Source organism: Ambystoma mexicanum, chromosome 5p (genome assembly GCF_040938575.1).
Source record: "Ambystoma mexicanum isolate Mex_15411 chromosome 5p, UKY_AmexF1_1, whole genome shotgun sequence".
Lineage (NCBI taxonomy): Eukaryota > Metazoa > Chordata > Amphibia > Caudata > Ambystomatidae > Ambystoma > Ambystoma mexicanum.
Genome location: NC_090930.1, coordinates 466917861 through 466941101, shown reverse-complemented (window position 1 = coordinate 466941101; position 23241 = coordinate 466917861). Strand labels below are relative to the sequence as shown.

The following is a 23241-nucleotide window of genomic DNA, read 5'->3' as shown; positions in this document are numbered from 1 at the left end:
AGCAATTACCAGCCCACAGCAGCCCAACCGCTCCTATAATCTATCTCCTGCTCCGATCATCCGCCCACTCAAGAGGCTTCCTGGGAAGTCTTCACTGCACCTGCTGCGTGCACGCCCAGGCTGCAGCACCAGCACCCTCCTACTCCTTATGGCCAATCCAGGCTACTTGCGTGCACATATATAGGCCCTCATTTCCACTTCCACGGCCTTCGCCGTTCACCAAGCGCTCAATGTGTGGGTCGCACGTGGATTCAGTGGTCACAGCAGGGGGGAAGAAAGCAAGTGTTCCTGTCCCCCTCCTACCTTGGATCAGCGCCTCCCGCCAATCAAGCAGCACAAGTCTTTTTGCCACCTGGCTGCCACACTCTTCTGCTACAGCCCAGCACTAGGGTAATGGGGTATCCACGGCGCTGTTGGGTATCGGGTTCCCCCCGCCAGCGCACGGCACTCCCGCAATGTGGTCTGGGCTGCGGTAGGGCCGCAGGCAAGTCACCATCTTCCCTGGATGCCTCAGGGCAATCCGGGCTCAATGGGAGTGTGTATTCCTAGGGTAAGGATCTCAGCTCCTCACGCCTCACCGAATAAATCCGCTGCAGGTCCTGTTAACGGGGCAGGCGCTCCCTAAACTGCTCGTACCCCAAGCCACCACTCGGGCACCCGTCATCCAGTTGGTGGGCCTCTGCTCCTTTCCAGGTGGTCCCGCCGGTCTTCCTTATATTGTAGGCGCACTGTCAGTCGTGTTCCTCGGATCGGCTCAGCACCCCTCCAACCAGGCACTCGCCAACTGATGTCTCCATGGTCCATACAGCACACAGGCAAGGATGCAATATGTGCCCCAGACCTGCCTGCAATCTCCACCAGTCATTCAGTATGTGATCCCAGCAGCAACTCCCTGCAGTAAGTTCTCCACAGCCTAACCCCCCACACAGGGCGCTCAGTTATGGTGTAGTCATGTCTCTGCACCTGCAGCCGCCATCTTCCTCCGCATGGGGCAGATTTTCTGGCAACAACTACTGGGGTATATCTGTCCGCCCTGGATCGGAACAGACACTGCTGCAAGCTGTTGGTTTCTTCTGTAGGCTGGTATGTTTATACACGATCAATGTTGGTATAACCGCCGAACAGCAGGATCTATGAAGGATCATGACGGGAGCTCCGTGAATGCACAACCTCCCCACATGGGCTCAGGCCACACCCCTCGAGAAGGAAGCCCTATATGAAGAGACTTAGAGGGAGTTGATACTGCCACACTTTCCGTTGAATCCTATGGGACTCAAATGGGGACTTACATGTTTCCGGCGCCTGACTTCCAGGAACACCGGGGTCGTAATCCCCTGGTGTTTCCGTGGAGCTAGGTGCCGAAAAAAATCACAACTCAGGCGGCAGCCTGCAGGATTTACCGGCACGGGTACCGCCTGAGTTGTAATGAGGCCCATTGACTGGATAATACAATTTGAAGTAAAGAGAAAGCCGGGAGGTCTGGCTAAAGTGAAGATACCACATTTAGTAATTGTTTCTAAGTGGTAGAGGCAGATAGGTTTAGAGTCTTCGACAGAGGACGTTTTTGTTTTGACTCCTGATGAACACCCTTTATCTAGTTTGATTAGGCTGGGAAAACCCTGCAGTGGTAGGAAAAGCTAGGCATTATATTACTTTTTTAATAAAAGAATGCAAATGTCCATATTTTGTTATTTTTGTGTGTTTATGGTTAAAATAAACCTTTACAAAATCGAGATAAATTGCATAGAATTACACATATAAAATTCAAAATATATCAGATATGCATTTCAACTTAATAATCAAAAGAAAATTAATTTAGTTTTCTTCATAAAATACACAAACATTGAACTTGGTATAACTTCCAATTTCAAATAACAATCACTAAAATACATTTTCAATTTAATATTCAATGCATAAAAATTACAGAGCGCTCCCTATTCGTTACACCCCATCAGTTTCACAGCTAATTATAAAGTTGTTGGTAAGTTGGCTTCAATCTTCAATGGTTTTTAGTAGCTGTACTAAGGCAAAGATTAATGGATTATAATTTCCTATGGCAATCAGCATCAGACTCCTTCTGGTTCGATATATGGTGTCCGGGCTGCGATGTCCTCCAATTGATTGAGTACCCATGCTGTGAGTCCGAAGGCCAGAAACCACACCATAGGTACCAACCAGTCAGTGGATTCTGACATTCAAAGCATTGAAGTTCTGATCCCTCCTAATGAAATAAGGTTAATGCCTTTGGGGCTTACTCTTGCTCCACCTCCTCCCTATCCCCTGGTTCCTACATCAGATTAGTCTGGTAGGTGGGAGCCTCAAGACACAGATTCTGGAGTTTATTTGGTGGGTCCCACCACCATTTGTGGAACGTGCCATCTGAAATCAGGCCTCCACCTGCTGAGCTGCCACAGTGGCAGCCTGCCCCGTGTCGAGGAGGTCTGCAGCCACTCAAGGCCATTGCCCACACAACATGGTGAGCGCACAAGACTCTGGAGCGCGACTAGTGTCCACAGCTGAATTGCCAGCCTCACCTGTGTGCCCTATGGTGTAGCGCAGTTGTGGAGGCTTCACCTCTGAACAGCGCTGTCCAAGCATGTCTTCAGCGCCGCACACATATATTCCCATCTTTGCCCTTGAAGCAATCCTCTGCATCGAGGAGGGTCTGGCAGCGACAACCTTCTCGGACATGAGTATTCTTGCATGTGTCCTAGACAAACGTCTGCATTGTTATCTTACATTCATAGAAATCTTTAAAATGGGGCCCTTTTTAAAAGGGTAAGATGAAGAGGCAGATACAAGGCTTGCAAAAGTTTAAGTCTAATTGTTCCATTATGAGTACCGTCATGAAGGTTGGGACCTCAACTAGGGCCTTTTAACATCCAATGTAGACCGAAATCGCCCATTTGAAAAGATTCAAATAGTTTTCTATAGCCCAGATATAGCACTCTGTAAACGCCTAACGCATGATTCCATATCTAGGTGACCCCAGTCAGTACTACAGTATGTGATGGAGACACAGGTGAGAGACTGGGAAATGTGAGAGAGAGTCTTGTAGGGCTGGGTGATTCCACCCACTGCAGTGCTGACAACGAAGGCTATATACACTGAGAAAACTGCGGGCGCCCTCACAGCTACTCCACTTAGATCCCCTTCTCAGGTGACCAGGGAAAGGCCATCGCTTTTGGATCCCGACCCTGGGAGTGAAGAAGTGAGGGAGGATCACCTGGGTGAAGTGTCCTTAGGGATTGGAGAGAGGATGGCCCTGAGGGAGACACAGTCCTTCCTCTTCCATAATGAACCCCTAGTCCCATAGGCCTTTGTGGGATGTTACCCCGTTTCCTTTGGTCAGGGTGGTGTCAGAAAGAATGATGAGCCTTGAAGTCATAGGAGAGTGAGAAAGAAGAAGGTGCACACAGGCGAGACATGGTATCCCCCTTTCCCTATTGACAACCAACCTAACCCTTAACCTTAATGGGCTATTGTAAGCCAGCTCCCCTCAATTCCCCTCATGTGACACTTGACAGTACTGTGACGAGGAAGAGGTGACTAAGAGTGATGAACACTATGCCAATAGTACTGGGACGAGGAAGATTCCTGTGAAGTGTTGTGAAGGTCAGGCATGTGCCCTTAGTCAGGCAAGCCCAATTGGGAAAGCACACATGCAACCTGTTAAAGGGTTGCAGGTGTATAAAATGAGAGGTAGAGAACACCACAGAGAGCGACAGGGAGGCCTGTGTGGGGAATACCAGCAGGGGAGCTTGTTTGAGAGGAGGCAAGCCATTAGAGGGAACTGCTGTATGTCGATCTGCCATTTGCAGAACAACATTGACGCTGTGGGCTGCAGCTAGAGGTGGTCTTGCGAAGCGTGGGAGCTGGGGTTCCTTGGGGCAGACTGAAGACTGAGAATGGAGCCGTGTGGAGATCCCGTCCCTTCACCTTTGAACAAAAGTGCTTGTTCTCCTGTATTGGAAAGCAGACACAGGAGTGTCTCGGGGGCAGAAGGTGGACTCTTAACATCAGAAGCAGAAGTGTGTATGCTCCGCGTTGCTGTGAAAGTTATCGATGGGACCAGTGAGTTTCTGACAATTGAAAAACCTGGTATAACTTGGTGCGCGAGTGCATTAGCCAGAACATTTCCATTGTTGAAGTTTGAGAGGGAATACTTTTGTATCGGAGTGGTCGCATGTCTCAGAATGTTTTCGAAAGTGTCCGGTTGTTGGAAATTTAAACTTAAGCAGAACAAATGCATATTGAATACCAAACTGAAAAGAACCTTAAGAATAAGCAAAACAAATGCATGTTGAATTCTAAACTGAATGGAACTTTAATATTAAGCAAAATAAATGCACATTGAATACCGAACTTAATGGAGACTTAAAAATTAAACGGCATGAATTCATATTGAGTGCCAAATTAAATGAAACCCTGAAGTTAAGCATATTAAATGCAGAATGGATTCAAACTTCATGAGCCAAGCAAATAAAGAGATCAACCAGGATGCCCATGTGAAAACAAACTATGGAGAAGGGTGCAAGTGTGACAGTCATAAGAAGGTGGAATTCGAACAAAATACCCTCCAAGTTCGCTTGATTTTGCTGTTTGATGTTCAGCCTTGTAAAAATCATATATTTTGATTATATACAAGTAAATAAATAAATACCCTCCAAGTGAACTTTTATGACTGAATGCAGTGCGGAAGACCAAAGACTGGCAAGAGGGGTGTGACGTGATGGCAGAACCACAAGGTTAACAAGGAAAAGGCAGAGGAGTGTAAATCTGCGCATAAAAACCAAGCCGCCAATAAAGACTGAGTGAAGGTGACTTGGTACACAGGAGCCAGTACCAACAAACCAGTGTGGGCTGAAGAGCCCAGGGACATTGGTTGCGCAACCTGTGATGGGTGGACCGTTCGGTCTGACAACTGCACATAGACCAGTGAGCCCTGAATGCGGAGGACTTTTTGGTGGTGAAGTTAGTCTTGGGGAAGGCAACCCTGAGAATTGTGGAACTACACTACACTACTTGTCTTGCGAACGGAGCCTCAAAACCTTTTTTGTGTTTGAACTATGTTGCTTGGAGCTTGGGGAAGAGAACCCAGAGGATTGTTGAGAACTCTCACCTTGAACTTGAGCAAGGTAATCTGTGGAACTATGTTACACTTGGGGAAGGGGAGCTGAAAGAGAGCCGCGAGCTGGAAGAAACGCAGAACTTTGAGTTAAACACTATTGCATGTATTATTGACATCCCTACACATGGTTTAGCTTTATTTGTGGGGGCAAGTATAGGTTTTGGACACAGAATTTTAAGTGTAACTCTTTGACTCAGACTTTCCTTGGTTTCATTCAGGTAGCGAAATCCCACCTTAGGATAGGGCAAAGTAGCCCTTCCACAATTCTGACATTTGATTTAACTTTAAGTCTGTCTGTGTCTTGCTTCATGATGCCTTCACAACACCCAGAACCTAACAAAGCCAACAAGCCCCTCCTCCTCTTTTCCACACCCGCATATCACTCACATACTACATACGCCCAAATGCCAGCAAAACTACACACAAACGCACGACCCATCGCTAACCACGCCGCAAGACCAAACCGTTGCAAACCACCCAGACACTGGATGCTACGCCTCCAGACACAAGCCCAGTGCCCACAACCGAGCACACCCAAAAAGCTGACAGTTTCTCCTGGTTCTGCAAACATCAACAGAAGACCAAAATTTCCATCATATACCTGTTGCCTCACTAACCAATCCCACCCACGTTTCTTACAGAGCCACGTGAGTGTGTGGAGACCATGCAAATGGCAGCAGTGCGCGGTATAAATTAGACTGCTAGTGGCAGCATGTGTGGGTCACAAGCTGAAAGTGGCACACTTGAGGGAAAGATTACTCACAAGCATGGCCTGGGAGTCGGACAGTAGACACAATGGCATTTGCACAGTTCTTCTCTGCTGCATGGCCTAGGGAGCAAACCGCTAGTAGACGAGGGATCCAAGCAACTTCAAACTCTCTCAAAATTACTACAACTCTTTTATCCACTCTGGTACCACTCTGTCACACACAGTACCTCACCTGCACCTCCTCCAATTATGTGGATTCTTCTGCCCTCTTCATCTTCCATCCACTTGATCTTACGGTCCACCTCCAAACCTTCTGACCTCACCTTAACACCTTTCACTATATCTCAATCCTTCAGGTCTCCTTCTGGCCTTCGTCTCCCCCTCCATTGGTTCCTTGCCTCAGCTGACACAGTTTCAATCTCGGTCTTCCCTTTTCCTTGTTTGCCCCCGCCCCTTATTGCAAGCGGCTCTGACTGTTGCTGTTCGGGCTACTTTCCTGGAGTGGCAGTAAACTGGGCCTTGTTTTTGCTGGATTGTTACCAGAGTCAGAAAGTTAGGGTTGGTTTCTATGCAGTCTGCTTCTCTCTACCGTCATCTGAGCCCTTCTGATGCAACATAATGTTAGTACTTGTGGTTCTGAAAAACTGCGGCCAGCATCAATGGTGCAAGGCATTGGGTGATTGAGACTGTTAAAAAGATCAGGGTACAGTTAAGGGATTCAGGGACTAGGGCACTCCCAATTGGAGACCTTTATAAAAAATCTTAACCTCACTGCAGGGATTGCCTGCCCAGACCACCATCCTACAGGGAAGCACAGGAATGGAGACTCAAGGGCGGAGATGTGGGAAAACAAGGCAGACCCCCTAGAAGCCACTATGACCTATAACCAAGGTCTAGCTGGAGCTAGACCACAAGAGTAATTGAGACGCCTTCTGGGGTTTATATCGTGGACATTGGCGAGACCTGACCTCGATAAAGGGGAATGGAACCAAGGATCTTGCTTGGGGCTCTAAACAAGACAATGTGGCAGACATCAGAGAAGGGATAGAGCCAACAGCCATTATAGAGGTTGTATCCTACACATTGAAAATTCACATACGCCTACTGAAGGCTAGATCCTAGACCCTGGCAGCAGCTAGAGACTAAGACAGAATAACAAGGTCATGTTAAGCCTAAGAGATGTGGCCTAGGAAGGCAACCTGGGGCTAGTCCATGATAAGGGGAATAAACATTTGCTAGTATGCTCAAGCTAATGCCCTGTTGAGGAATTGATAAATGCTTACTGGTACGCTCATGTTAATACCCTGACATGGGGGTGGAGGGAATATTTTTCTTGGTAAGTTACCCAAGGCAAGGGGGAATATTTGTTGGTAGGTGTGTGCTTCCTTCATACTAAAAAGCATAGTACGACAACCTGTGGCTAGAAATAACCTTGCCAAGGAGTCTCCTGAAGTGAAGGAAGTCCAGAAGAATGGTGCATGCTATATTCCTATCCCCAGAAGTCCTGAAATGAGGACTTGGACGGAGGGGAGAGAGTGAGGGTTGGAAGGGGAATACAGACTGGCTTTGCATAAAACATATTGATGTGTAATACAAAATGTTGTCTACCTGTTAAAACAAAAAGTAATACATTGTTTACAAAAAAAAAGTCCGGAAATGGGCTGAGTGATATGACCAATAGAGACTTTATATTAGATTATAGAAATCCTGTCTATACACCTGTCTAATTATCCGTCCTGGCAATTTGGTAATAGCATTCATTTTGAGTTACAGGTGAAATCCCTAGACCCTTTAGGCTTCCTCCTTACCCATAGGAATTTGGAACCAGAAATTCAATCCAAGGATCCTAACCTGGACATTTTGGATCCATGGTGCTTGAGATCCTTGTGGTCTCTTAGACAATAACACTGTGACACTTTTTAATCCCATCCTGACCACTGTTTGATCAGGAAAGGGGAAAAGGAGACTTAGAGGGAGGATGATAATGATAGTATGAGTGAAGTAGGAGTGAAAATTAAGTGCTCAAGAGTGAGGCCTAAACAGTGGGGGGGGGGGTTAATACTTGGTGGGAGGGACAGAAGGGGAAAGCTGGGGCAATAGGATATAGACCCAGGTTAAACAATGACTGCATGCTTCAATCATTTTTAAAATGCTTTTGTTTTTAACTCAGATGACATAATACAACTTCATAAGGAAGAAGAGAATGATCCGCAGGATGCAGAAGCTATTGTGCAACCCAAGAACATTTTACTCTATACATTTGGCAGTCGGGACAAAGGTTTTCATGTTCAAGCAAGTTTGCAAGGTATGCACAGCTGCATTTCAGTTTGTTCTCCAAAAAAGCACTGCCCTGTTCGTTTTTTTTTTCATTTGTTGATGTACCCTTGATAACAACCCACCCCTTCTCATAAGCACTAGTCAGTCTACCAAAGTTAGGTGAAAGCATCCTTTAGTTGCTAAAGTTCGAATTGACCTTTCCTCTGTAACTCCATAGCAGCTGCATTGCCCTGCTAGGTAGCTGCCCTCCATTCTCCTTTTATAGGAAAGGCTGCAAATGGTACAGTAAAAATGACTACAGGTAAGTGAGTTTCATGTGTGCCTTAGGCATATTGCTTTATGTAACTGATTCTTCAAATATAGAACATCTGTGTTTTGTAATAAATCGTTTTAAGTCCTTTTAATGACGCAGCATAGTTGAAGACCTGACTCTTGGTCTTTCTTTTTTTAAATTGTCTTTATTCAAGTGATACCACCAGAGCAGTACAAGGTTTTGTTCAATTGAGCTATATGTTCAAATTCAGTCTTACATGACATTCAGTAATAAAAAAGCCTTGGGTGTCAAGTGACCATCAGTTTTTGTATTTCCCTTCACCCTCCATCCCTCCATTCACCCCCATCAACAAATAACTAACTAGGTTTGGGTTGAATCCCATTAAGCGGGAACCGTCATACACTTTTATTTATTTAGTTAACATTTATAAAGCGCTCACACAGCCCGCAGGCATCGAGGCGCTGTTACAGGAATTGTTTGTTTTTCTTAGTTGCGTAATTGTGTCTTTTTTTTTTGTCTTAGTTACGTATTTATAACGCGCTTAAACACCCAGAGGTTTCTAAGCGCGGACCCGGGGATCGAACCTGTTGTTGCTTCGTGTTGTCTTGCTTCCAAGACGCGCACGCTGCCGCTGAGCTATCCTCCTGGGGCGGATCACACTGTATTTGATCATAGGTTCAGTCTTTTCCATTTCACACGATGGAGAAACCTTTAAGCACCCCTGGTCTGAAGAACTGTTGCTTTGTCTTTAACATGATCATAAGGGGGAATCATATTTTGAGAAACTTCAGGTAGACGCCCTGTGCCAGAGCGCACATCTTTTCCATTGCCAGAACCCCCCAAATCTTGACCCGCTACAGAGCTACCACCAGTCATTTTGGCCGCTGTCAGCAGCTACGTGATCAGAGGCGCCCTGGCTCCACTTGCAGAGTTTGTTTTCCACTGCTACCCTCAACAGAATCACCTTAAGATCTTCTGAAAGGCAAACCCTGCAAGGAAGGCATGGTATCAAAGTAAGTCGGACACAAGTAATCCCAGTTCAAGGGTGTTTATTAAACTGTAAAAATGGGCGCCATAAACACCCAATCTAAACCTAAATCTAAGATGGGATCAAGCTACCGCCATCAAATAATAATACAGTCCTAGTGAAGTCTAGTAAAATAAAGGCCTATGCTAAAATGAAAACTATTGCCATTCCTTACCTCTAAATACAAAATAGTGTGGGGATAATGTTCACAAATCTTAAAAGGATAAATCTGGATGCTATAGCCGGGGTCTCGCTTCCCCAAGTTTGAAGAACTGGACAAGGCGGGACTCTCGAGCACCGCACACTTCTGGGCTTCTCCGGCCTGAGTTTACAGTTCCTTTTTACAATATATCGGGGCCTTCTGTGCCCAAGTCTTTCATGCAAAGTCTCCTGCTACAGAGGGCCTGATGTATCACAAACCACAAAAACAAAAGCTCTTTCTATTATACTTCACGTTGGGCGTTTACTCTCCACCCGAGGATCCCTCTCAGCCGGACTCCGATCTCCTTCCCATCATCCTCCCTCAATCAAGCTCAGACCAACAACTCACTGTGGGCATCCCTCAGTCGGGTTCACGGTTGTCATCACAATGCAGTTCACTTCGCTTTTCTTTTTGTTTTTGTGTTTTTATTGGCATTTCAAGTATTGTATAAATAAACTGTAATGCCAACCCCAAACCGCCACTTAGTGTCCATCAAGGATCTGAGTTTATGTTATACCCAATATTCACAGTTTATGGGGGCACCGCGCCCCAATATAGTCATCCTGCAGGAATTGCAATACCATTGCCCATTCTTTCATAAAAGCCTGATGCGCGCCATGTATATTATGTCATCCATTCCATAGTTACACAGTTCCAAATGTTCACAAACCAATCATGAACGAGAGGAGCATCCTTGTCTTTCCATTGCTGTGCTATCACCACTAAAGCTGCTAACCGTGAAATAGTCTGTGCTTTTCGGACATGTTTTGGCCATTTCTTTGCTTCCGTAGTGGCGATTCCCAGGAGTGGCTTTCGTATGTACTTGTACCCCTTTACTGAATATATTCTGCATATGCTTGTTTGTTGTTCCCCAATATTCCAATAATTTAGGGCATTCTAACCATGTCTCCAGTCACCTTTCTCATTGCAGTCCCTCCAGCATCTATCAGTAATCAGTTTCATTTTGCATCGTCTGTGGGGTATAGTGCCATTGTACCATAGCATTGTCTGTAGAGATTATGTACATTTTGGAATTTCCTTCCATAGTACATGCCATTCTTCTCCAGATACAGTTATTCCGATTATCTGTTGCCACTTCTGAACATATTTCAAATTCTCCAGCATTGGATCTTTCATGGATTCACATGCTTAGAATATTCCCCGTCGTCAGGCTGGGAATCCCCGGTACATTATATAGACCCTTTCCCGTAGGAAAACTTTTTCGACGCTTATGCGTCCTATCCACCTCGTTTTGTATCATGCGTGCCCGCACCGTCAGGACGTCATGATATAAATACAGGACCCGCCCCCGCGCTCCCTCAGATTTCAACCGTCTTTCAAAGTAGTGGGATCCTCGTGATTACTGCTAGTGGAAACTAGGTTGTTTTTTCTGTTTCGCTTCGGCGACGTTCAAATTCTGGAGAATTATGTCTGGAAAAGCGTTATTTCGCCCTTGTGCGACATGTGGCCTCAAAAAAGTTTATGAAGGAGATGCCCACATGGATTGTATCTACTGTCTCCACCCGCACCACACGGCGGATACATGTGAGATATGCCAGGGTTTCTCCCAAAAAACCCTTAAGGACCGTAAAAGAAGGCTGGTCGACTGGCTTAATGACGGAGCGGGTGCCTACCCGGCTTCGGAAGTTGGCTCCACGGCCTCCAGGAGCAAGTCGGAACCTCCATCGAAAAAGGTACGGCCGGCGGAAAACCGCGCTGAGGACAAGCATAAGGGGAAGCATGCTGGGTCTTCCTCATCACATAAAAAGCCCTCCTCCTCCTCATCATCTAAGACGGAGAGGCAAGCGCTGTCAAAATCCTCCTCAGGGGACCGTCCTAGGTCTTCCGTGAGTCGAGACGCTTCAGCCGGGAAGTCGGCATCGAAATCGGCGACGAAGTCTAAGGGCTCGACGACGACTACTTGCTCGTCGACCTCGGTGTCATTGACGATGCCTATTACCGTTCAGGCAGCAGCGGTTGGGATTCCTTCGTCGACGGAGACTCAGTCTATGGCTTGGCTGCCAGAGGTCTATGACCCGATCCCCCCTGAAGTCTTACTGCAGCCAGACACGGCCTGCTCGGCGGAAGGAGAAGGTGGCATGGTTCTGCAGCCATCGGATTTGGGCTTACGGCCTTCCACGTCGGCGACGACGACGAGTGCGAGTGGGGGTATGGTACCTATATCATCAACGTTACTGACCCCCCAGACAGTTTTGTCTCTGGATGTGCTTAATACTCTTCAGAAGCTCCTGCAGCGGCTGGATACGCAGATCCCTCAACCTGGGACTTCATCGTCAACTTTTTCTGTACCTTCCGTCGACGAGCAAACTTGTGCGGCTCGCTCGACGACTAAAAACCCATCGGCTCCCCAGGTGGTAAAAGATCGTCCTCGAGCGCAGGAGGAGGGTGAGTTGTCGGAGTCCGATTCTATACTGGGTGACTCAGGGTCAGACATTTCCCTGTCACCGTCGAGGGACCCAACATGGAATTCGGATGTAGAGGTAGAGTCTACGAGGAGCCAGACACAGCCATCTCCTCCGGATGATGTGGGAACCTTCCATGCAATGATGGGAAAAGCGTGTTCCGAGTTCGGCTTGATTCCTGAGGAGCAGAAGAAAGACTGTTTCCTTTTTGACCATATGGGTCAAAGGAGGAAATCAGTATTTGCCATCCCAATTCTGGACCACGTTTGGCAAGAAGGTCTCAAGACGATGCGCCATCCGTTCTCGGAGCCGGCTATAAAGGGCGGATTGAGAAAAAGTTTAAAGCCCCGGAGTCCACTCCAAAATGTCTAACGTCACAACCTCTGTCAGACTCGGTGGTGTCGGCGGCAGCGGCTAGGAAGGCCAGGGTACAGCAAAAATGTTCAACTCCACCAGAAAGCGAGGCTAGGAGGCAAGACGCCTTTGGAAAAAAGGTGCTCTCGGTCGGCGCGACAACGGTAAGAGCAGCCAATTCCTTAGCGATCGTGTCACGATACGATAGAGAAATGTGGCACAAACTAGCCCCTATCCTAGAACATCTGCCAGACGAACACCGGAAAGCAGCCATGTTAATGGTGCGGGATGGCGAAGAGGCTTCGAACCACGCAATTAATATTGCAGTTGACCTAGCAGAGTCTGGTTTCAAACAAATCAACCATGGCGTAGTACTTCGTCGACAAGCGTGGCTCAAATGTACTACTTTCCGTCCTGAAGTCCAGTACAAAGTCCTTGACATGCCATGTGAAGGGGAACACCTGTTTGGAGAAAAGGTTGATGAAGCGTTGAAGGGGATGAAGGAAGACACGGATACTGCTAGGTCCCTCAGCGCCCTCCAAACGGGTAGAAACTTTCGCTCTTTTCGCCCATTTAGGGGTGCTTCTGGAAACTCCCGCTTTGGAGCCTCTAGGGACCGTGGATTTAACAGGCCCTCGTACTCTTCACAAGGGTTCAGACGAGCGTCCCAGTCGGCACGTAGAAGCAGAGACTATCAAGCTTCCAGGCGGCGAGGCTCGGGTCCCTCGTCGACGAAGAACAAGCAAACCAGCAACCAATGATGGCCTTCGGAACGTCCTGGGGGGCCGAGTCTCTCATCACTTCGACCAATGGAAATGCATCACCACAGATCGATGGGTTCTGGACACGATTCGCATGGGTCATGCGCTACAATTCAAAGACAAGCCTCCACGTCTTCCGCCTGTATTTTCGACCCAGCCCCACCTCCGAATCCCACGACAAGAGGCTGCGCTTATGTTGAGAAAAGGAGCGGTAGAGAGAGTTCCTGTGGCACAGGAAGGACACGGAGTTTATTCCCGGTTCTTCGTTGTCAAGAAGCCAAATGGAAAATGGAGGCCCATTCTCGACCTGAGGGTACTCAACAAATGGCTAAAGAGCCTAAAATTCAAAATGCTAAAGCTCCAGGAGGTTATCAGGTCGGTGCAACCCATGGATTATCTATCGTCACTAGACCTTCAAGATGCCTATTTTCACATCCCAATACGCCCACGACTCGGGAGAAAGCATTTTCAGTTCAAGGTCCTCCCGTTCGGGCTCAAGTCCTCCCCCAGGACGTTCACCAAGTGCTTGGCCCCTATAGCGGCCCATTTAAGGAAGGATGGTCACCATGTCTATCCATATCTAGACGACTGGCTGGTCAGAGGGTCGTCCAGGGAACAAACACGAAACAGTCTAAGGGCCACAATGTCCCTCTTACAGGAACTGGGCTTCGCAATAAACTTCAACAAGTCCTCCGTAGAGCCTTCGAGGACCTTGGTCTTTCTAGGAGCGGAGTTTCATACACACACAAGCCTGGTGAGACCATCCAGCGAAAGGATTCAGAAACTTCAAAGCAAGGCGTCGGAATGGAGATGCGGTACCAAGGTGTCGGTGCGCAAATACATGTCCCTGCTAGGGACCATGTCGTCCTGCATTCCGTTGATAAGCAACTGCCGTCTGTTTATGAGGCCTTGCCAGGAATTTCTAGCGGACCGCTGGGCGCAGAGCCAAGGTCGCTGGTCCGACAGACTGGTCGTCGACGAACAACTAGTACTAGTACAAGCACTCTGCTGGTGGAGAGTGTCTACTCATCTAACGAAAGGAATGCCTCTACTGGAACCGGAGTTCCAAAAGACGGTGGTGACGGATGCATCGCTGAGTGGATGGGGAGCTCATCTGGATACGTTACAGGTACAAGGCCAGTGGTCGTTGCGGGAGTCCTCCCTGCATATCAACCTGCTAGAACTGAGAGCAGTGCGATGGGCTCTAAAATCTTTTCTTCCTCAACTGAGGGACTCGGTGGTGCGTGTCATGACGGACAACACCACTACGATGTTCTACTTGAGAAACAAGGAGGGACACGTTCCAGGTCCCTATCGACGGAGGCACAGAAAATCTGGCATTGGGCCCTGCAACACAACATGCAAATCTTGGCGTTCCACCTGCCAGGCGTGAGAAATGTGGAAGCCGTTGCCCTCAGCAGAGAAATGAACGAAGTTCACGAATGGGTGCTGAACGACCAACAACTACAACAAGTATTCAAGAAATGGGGACATCCTTCCATAGATTTGTTCGCGACGAAGAACAACAGGAAATGCCATCAGTACGCAAGCAGATGGCCTCAGCAGGGCTCACTGGGGGATGCGTTCTCCTTCCCATGGACGAACAAATTCCTGTACGCATTCCCTCCATTTCCCCTTGTCCGGAGGACGTTGCAATGGATCCTCAAGTACCCATGTCGGGTAATTCTGGTGGCCCCGTACTGGGCCAGACAGGTGTGGTTTTCAGACCTGCTACACTTAGCGGTGGCGGAACCGATGAGATTCCAGAAGACCCCCGACCTTCTGTCTCGACAGGAGGGTGTCGTTTGGCATCACGACCCGGACAGCCTCAAGTTGACGGCCTGGCTCCTGACTTTGCCGAATTCGGTCGGCTAACGATTCCGGAGGACTGTCGGCGTATCCTGCAAGCGGCAAGAGCACCTTCCACAAACGCCTCATACGCGTACAAATGGAGAAGTTTCTGTCAGTGGTGTGAGGATCAACCAGGTTTGGCTCCGCAATCGATTAAGCCGGAACAGCTCCTTCCATACTTGCTGTTCTTAGCTCAAAAGGGCCTATCGGTATCGTCAATAAAAGTACACCTGGCCGCCATTTCCAGGTTTACTCGTCAACGGCATTCGGCACCATTGTTCAGCGACCGCCTGATTAAGCACTTCCTTAAAGGCCTCTTTCGGATTTTCCCTCCAGAGAAGAAATTTCCGCGGGGTGGAGCCTCAATCTGGTCTTAACGTCTCTTATGAAGCCTCCTTTTGAGCCAATGTCATCATCGTCTCTAAAGTTTTTGTCGTGGAAATTGGCCTTCCTGGTGGCCATCACTTCAGCCCGACGTATTTCAGAAGTTCAGGCTCTAATGGTAGACCCACCATACTTACGATTTTTTAAGAACAAGGTAGTCCTAGCCACTAACCCACAGTTCATACCGAAAGCTCCTTCGGTGTTCCATAAACACTCCTCTATTGTGTTGCCTACGTTTTTTCCGGAGCCATGCTCGGGAGCGGAGCGCACGTTACACACATTGGATGTAAAAAGGGCTCTCAAGTTTTATCTTCATCGTACGCAACCGTTCAGAGAAACGAGACAGCTGTTCGTGGCCTATGGTTTGGGTGCTAGAGGAAAAGCCATTTCAAAGCAAGGACTGTCAAGATGGGTGTCATCTACCATTTCGTACTGCCATTCCAGGGCAGGGAAGCCTCTTCTACGACGGCCAAGAGCTCATTCAACTAGAGCAGCGGCATCGTCGACGGCACTGTGGGCCGGAGTCCCTCTGGGGGACATCTGCATGGCGGCTACCTGGGCGGCTACACACACCTTTACCCGCCATTACTGCCTGTCGCAGCAACATGCCGAAGATACCCGGATGGGACAGGCGGTGCTTCGACACCTATTCCAATAAGGTAAGCCCCGGCTGAGGGGTTGCATCCTGTGGAATTTATGACTGTATGTGGTTCGTTTTCCTATGTTAATGATTACTGATGTATACATGATCATAGGGAACGGGCTTTGCGAAGAAAATATATGGGTTTGCATGCACGCCTCCTCTTTGGGGGTGGTACTGCTATGTAATCTATTCTAAGCATGTGAATCCATGAAAGATCCAATGCTGGAGAAGGGAATAGTTTCTTACCTGTAACTCCATTTCTCCAGCATTGGTATCTTTCATGGATTCACATGCGCCCACCTGCCTCCCCTGAACATGCAAACCGGTTCCCCCACTACTTTGGGGGCCGAAATCTGAGGGAGCGCGGGGGCGGGTCCTGTATTTATATCATGACGTCCTGACGGTGCGGGCACGCATGATACAAAACGAGGTGGATAGGACGCATAAGCGTCGAAAAAGTTTTCCTACGGGAAAGGGTCTATATAATGTACCGGGGATTCCCAGCCTGACGACGGGGAATATTCTAAGCATGTGAATCCATGAAAGATACCAATGCTGGAGAAATGGAGTTACAGGTAAGAAACTATTCCCTTCTCTTCTCTGACCTCTTCTTGTATTAGGCGGTACAGAATAGATATGAGTGTTCTCCCCTGGGTTTGACGCTAAACATTTCTCAAATGCCGTGAGTGGTCTTGTAGCGGCTGCTTTATTCGAGGGGATCAAAAGCCAATGTCTTATTTGCAGATATTGGTATCTATCCGTTTCATTCAGCCCCAATTCTGTCTTACATTGATCAAATAATACATATTCCCTGCCATGAAACAGATCCTTAATTTTATTACAATTCCTATCTTTCCATTTAGTAAAGGCCCCCTCATCCATGCCCGGTTGAAATTGCGGATTGTTCAAGGTGAAAAGGGGGAAGAGTATGTCGTTATTTTGCAGTAGTGCACTACTTTGTCCCATATATTTTCTACCAGATTCGTAATTTGACTGGCATGCATATTTTTGGGGCATTCTTGTTTAGGGAGCCATAGCAGTGCTGCAATTTGGGGGCCACATGTTGCTTTCTCCATTTCAGCCCATATTATCTCGGATGATGTGGAGAACCATTCCCTCAACAGCCGTAGCTGTGCTGCCTGGTAATATTTTATGAAATTAGGAAGTCCCAGTCCTCCCCCTTCTGATCGCATCATAGAGTTTTCATAACTACCCGTGGGGTTTTATTGTGCCTTATGAATTTCAATATCAGGCTTTGTAGCTCAGTGAAAAAGAATTGCGGTATATATTGGGAGGGCCTGAAACGAGTACAAAATCTTGGGCAGTATTGACATTTTAACTGCGTTTATTCGCCCCAACCATGATATTGTTAATGGGCTACATTGTGCCAGCAACTGATGGATTTCCACCAAAATTGGGGGTAAATTTGCTTTATATATGGATTGTATTGAATTTGTTAGGTACATGCCCGATAATTAATTTTATCTTTTGCCCAAGTGAATTTGGTGTCCAGTGACACTTGTGCTACTAGTGGAAGTGTAAGAGTTATATTCGGCATCTCAGATTTTATGAAGTTTATTTTTAAGCCTGCTACCCTTCCAAACTGTGCCAGTTTCTATGTAATCCCTCAGCCGGCTCTGTTACCGTTATAGACCCATCAGCATATGCCATTATTTTATGCTGCTCTGATCCAAATGGTATCCCCTTAATTTGGCCAGATTGATTGGTGCTAAAAAGTGTTCTAAGTGAATTGCATACAAAAGAGGAGAGAGAGGACAGCCCTGTTTCATTCCACTGCTTAACGAGATTAGAGTGGATTTCTATCCTTTTATATCTAGTCTTATCCTGGGTTCATTATAATTAGCTCAAATCATATTTATAAAATTGGGGCCAAATCCCATGTTCTCTAATGTTTTAAATAGAAGGGACCATTCCACCCTATCAAACACTTTCTCTGCGTCCAAAGTCAGAAAAATCGCTTGCTGTTGTTTTTTAGTAGTTTTTTCAATCAGGTGGCATGCCGTCTAAGGTTGTCATGTATTTGACGCCGTTTAATAAACCCAGATTGGTCCGGATGAATCATTGAGGGGAGTATATTTTTTTTAATCTATTGGCTAATATTTTAGTGTATATTTTTGCATCGAGAGTCCTCAAAGAAATGGGACGGTATGACCCACATAATGTAGGATCTTTGTTTGGTTTTGGGAACAGAATCATTTTAGCTTCCCTCATGGAGGGTGTAATATTACCCGATTCTTTGAATGAGTTAAATCAGTTCACTAATATAGGGCCAGTACTGTTTGGTTAGTTTTATAAAATAAGGCCCAATATTCATCTGGACTTGGGGTTTTATTTAAAGGGAGATTTCTAATTACCTGGGATATTTCATCTACCGTTATTTCCCGATCTAAGTTTTTGCATTCAACTGGCGTTATCTTTGGGAGTCTGACAGAGTGTAGGGTTGTATATTGTGCTTTTTCATCAGGTTCATCCGATTTATAGTGTGCAATAAAATTCCTCAAATTGTGAGCATTGTGGGGTCGATGTAACTAACTCCCCCTGGGTATCCTTCACTCCCTTGATTATACGTAAAGCGTGATTTTGTCGCAATTGCCTAGCTAATAACCGGTCAGCTTTATTCGCTTGCATATAATATTTTTGTTCAGCGTATAAGAGCCTCTTTTATGCTTTTGATGTTATCATAAAATGGACTCACCCCCTAACATTCCTATACGCCTTTTTAATAGCCATCCCTCCATCGGTTTACATTTTTGTTCATAATGTCTTTAAACTCTGCTTCTAACTCTGACTCCATAGCGGTTCTTTATGTCTGGGGGCCTCTTCAGATATATGGATCCCACAGAACGTTGCTTTAAATGCATCCCATAATATGTTAATTTCCGTCTCACCTGTATCGTTTAGCTAATAAAAATTGATCATGTCCTTTCATTTATCCCTTATTATTGTGTCGCGAAAGAGAGGTTGTTGTGCAAGTCCAGGACCATAGCCCCTGAGCTCGCCTAAGAAGATAAAACTCCAATTTTAAGGGCGCATGATCTGATATTGATATGGGGAGAATTTCTGATTTAGCGACATTGCCCATCACTGTTGCGGATGTCCAAATGTAATCAATTTGTGAAAATGATTTATGGACATAAGAGTAATGTATGCAGTTCCATGCGTTGTAACCCAAACATCTACTATTGCTAGTTGTTCTATCTGCCTGCATAGTTCGTGAGGGGGGAGGATGGCCATATTTAGTTTTATTAATTCTATCCCCATGTGGATCCCACGCCAAGTTAAAATGGCAGAATATCAGCCGTTCCCCAACCATAAACATTTCTAATTCTGCCAGTGTCTTCGTCAAAAATCTGTCCTAAACCGTATTTGGGGCATAGATCGATGATAGAGTTAGCGTGGTAGGGCCAAGGTCAGCCACTATAAAAAGATAACAGCCTTCCTTATCCACCTTAATTTTGTTTATTTGAATAAGAACCCGCTTCCTTATAGCTAGTAGCACGCCAGCCGTTTTGTTCTTTCCATTAGCTTGAATTATTGTGAGATAGGGTCTTAAATGAAGTTTGGCTTTGTCCTCCGGTCGGATATGAGTTTCCTGCAGAGCCAATATTTTAGGGCGGTGTCATGTTAGGAATCTCTGGGGTATTTAGCCCCTGAATATTAAGAGACATGTAACTAAGTGACATTTCTACCTGTACCTTCTGATATTAAGACTTGCCTGTATCCTTGACTTCAAACCCTACTGCGTTTCTACATGCATTTGCGGTTTCTCCCCCATTGTTCCCAAAACTTTGATCCCTCCCACCCAAACCCCTAATGCCCATTCCCTCCCACAACCCTGGTGCTACCCACTGTACCTAGAGTACCTTTCACCACTGCATCTCCACCTTGGATTGCTACTTCCTCCAGGGATCCCCATAGGGTATCCTAAAACCCTCTTCACCTCCACCCCACGGATTCTTTTTTTAAATGTTTTTATTTATACCTTTTTTCAGGAAAACAAATTAATCCAACAGTAGTAATGCAAGGGTAAGGACCTCATATGTCAATTCATCAAATTTTCAGTTCAGAATACCTTCCCTCCAGTCCATCTCGATTCAGCAAAGCATAACGTTGCATTATCAATACATCAGTTCAACTTTAACTAGATCATGAACAAGTCATTTATCAACAATCAATTGGAGAACAATACAGTCATGAACAAACAGAACAGCGGAAGAAAGGAGAAAAAAAAATATTCAATAAGTGGAGCCTGTGCAATTCATAGTAATATCAGCTTAGTGCAAGTTCGCAGTTTCAAGTCTGTCAGGAGTTCATAAAGTGCCTCATCAGCTCTGGCCTGAAATATATCTGCTCCCTATCCTCGACATAGTCCAAAAATGGAGTCCAGATCCGTCTGAACCGCGATAGCTTCCCTTCTAGCATAGCAGTGAGCTTTTCAAGACCCATCAACTCCCACACCTTCATCCACCAGTATGCCACCTGTGGTCCCTCCACCGCTTTCCGAAATCGCGCCCTGGTGATTCGTGCCGCAGTGAGTAATTGTGCAAATAGGGCTGCTCTAGACCCCGTCATCGGGAAGGACCCATCTTCCGGCACGTCCCCCAGGACTAGTACACGCGGGTCCAAAGGAAGCAGCGTGCCCGTAACATCCTTGATCTTAGAACGGACCTCTAACCAATAATCCTGGATGACCGCACAGTGCCACCACATATGCCCTAGATCACCTTGTTCTCCACACCCATGCCAACATGTATCCGGATACCCAGGGTTCATGGCATGCAATCTAGTCGGCAGGAAGTACCAGTGGAAACCTATCTTAATTGCATTTTCTTTTGCCAATGTACATCTGGAGCTCTTGTAGGCCCTATACCATATGCGCTGCCACGCTTCCTCTGGGATCTCAACCCCCAACTCTCTTTCCCACGATAACATGTGGGGGAGCTTTTCACCCTCAGACATTTTCTAGAAGGCCATAACAAGCCGCCAGCCTATGAGAGCTCTGCCCCTCAAGAATTCTCAATTCTATACCAAATGGCACTCTGCTGACAGCCTGGCGAGTTTCCCTATTAGTCAGCCAGTGTCGTAGCTGTATGTACCTAAACCGTTCCTCCTCCGGCAGCCCAAAGTTCTCCTAACACTCCTGGAATGTCAGTGGTTCCTGGTCTACATATAGGTCCCTAAGCCTCAATGGTCCATTTGATTCCCACCTTTGGAATGACCTGGGAGCTAATCCTGGCGTAAATGCCGGATTTTGTGCCACAGGGGACAGCGGACCCAAACCCAGAGTTCTCCCTCTTTGCACTCTCGCCTTATCCCAGCTTTGAAGCGTAGCAAGCGTTGTGGGCAGAGGTCCCCCTGATAGTTTTGCACCTCCTTGGGCAGGAAAGGGAAATGTACTAACAGCAATGGAGAGGCTTCCTGCTCTATGTCCTGCCATTTAGGAGTTTCAGTGGAACTCCCCCAGGCTAACATAGGAGCCACCTGTCCCGCCCTATAGTAACGCTGAACCGAAGGCAGACCTATGCCCCCCTGTATCGCCTTTCTCGTCGAGTTTATAGGGTATTCTAGGCCTCCTCCTTCCCCACACAAAGCGTCCTATCTCCCTCTGCATATCTATAAGATCTCTCTCGGGAATCTGTATCGGCAATGAGTGGAAGGCATATAGGAGCTTCGGGATAAGCAACATCTTTCCCGCACTCACTCTGCCCAACCAGGACATTTCCTGTAAATCCCATCGACAAAGCCATTCTTTAACTTCTCTAAATAGCGCTGGCATATTCGCCTTAAATAGGCCTGCATAGGTCGGGGTCAGTTTAATCCCTAAATAGGGAATGTTTGTAGAAGACCAGGGAATGGGAAAGGCCGCCCGTATCTCCGCCAGACTCTCCGGGGCCTCAGTCAATGACATACCCACCGAAACTTGCATTCACCCAAATCCTGAAATTTTTTCAAAACTGGACAATAGGCGCATTCGGGGCGGGATGGACTTAGTTGTGTCCTTCAGGAAGCATAGCAGGTCATCAGCGTATAACGCTATCTTATTGCATTGTCCTGCGAATTCAAAGCCCATGATCTCCCCATTTAAACGGATATGTTGTGCTAAGGGCTCTAAGGCCAATGCAAAAACCAAGGGGGACAGGGGACAACCCTGCCTAGTGCCCTGTATAAACGGATCGCTGGGGTCATGTTCGCGTTAACTTTAACTTTAGTGGAGGGAAACTGATAATTGGAAAGGATTAGCCTCAAGAATCTGGAGCCAAAGGCGAATCCCTCTAGCACCAACGGTAAGTAACTCCAAGACATACTATCAAAAGACTGATGGGCATCTAATGATAGCAGCGACAGTTTACCTGGCAGTTTAAGGGCCAGAGCTATCAAATCTATCGTCCGACGTATATTATCTTGAGTCGAACGATTCTGTATAAACCCCGTTTGATCTTTTTCCACTAGCGCCGGAAGAACCTCCCCAAGGCGCCCTGCTATCACCCTGCTTAGTATTTTCGCATCCGTATTTAGTAAAGTAATTGGCCGGTAAGATGCGCATTCGACCGGGTTTCAAAATCAAAGTCGTAGTGGAATCTGCCATTGACTCTGAGATCAATCCCATTGTCCAGATATTATTAAATAGTTTTGCTAAATAAGGGGAAAGCTCAGCCCTGAAGATCTTATATAATTTATTCGAGAACCCATCAGGTCCTGGAGCCTTACCCAGAGGAAGGGAGAGAATCACGTTTTCTATCTCCTCCCTTGTAATTGGCTCCTCTAAAAGCTCACGGGTTGCTTGAGGCAACTGTGGCAAATGCGCTTCTCGTATGAACCCCTCCGCCATACTAACATCTGTCTGGTGGGTTGCAGAGTGAGCCCTAAAGTACTCCTCCACTACACAAAGTTTCTCCCTCTCAGATGTGACCCTCTTCCCTGCCCCATCCACAAGTGCCTCTATCCTATTGTGGCTCGCCCGTTGTTTCAACTTGGCTGCTAACAGCCGATTGGCCTTGTTACCCTTAGAATATCATACCATACGCCGCGCGGCTTATATGATGGGCCTCGAGGGCTCTCTGGGCTATCCTCACCTCTCGTTTCCGACGCTGAGTAGGTCTACACTTATGTGCCTCTTCCCTCTCCCGGAGCTCCAACTCCAACTGGGCTTGTATTTGTTTCCTGGCTCTACCTTTCTCTGCAGA

The 23241-nt window shown here is 46.9% G+C and overlaps 1 protein-coding gene across 3 annotated transcripts in view; it reads left to right on the top strand.

Moving 5' to 3' along the window:
• The window catches only part of LOC138481024 (UAP56-interacting factor-like), an 802147-nt gene that overhangs the window by 141951 nt on the left and 636955 nt on the right, over window positions 1-23241 (top strand). For all 3 annotated transcript variants that reach the window (XR_011274186.1, XM_069612875.1, XM_069612876.1), the window contains exon 2: window positions 8011-8145. Coding sequence is in view for 2 of the 3 variants with exons in the window: in XM_069612875.1 (XP_069468976.1) it covers window positions 8011-8145 (135 nt within the window). In the remaining variant the exon portion in view is untranslated. The remainder of the gene's footprint in view (window positions 1-8010; window positions 8146-23241) is intronic.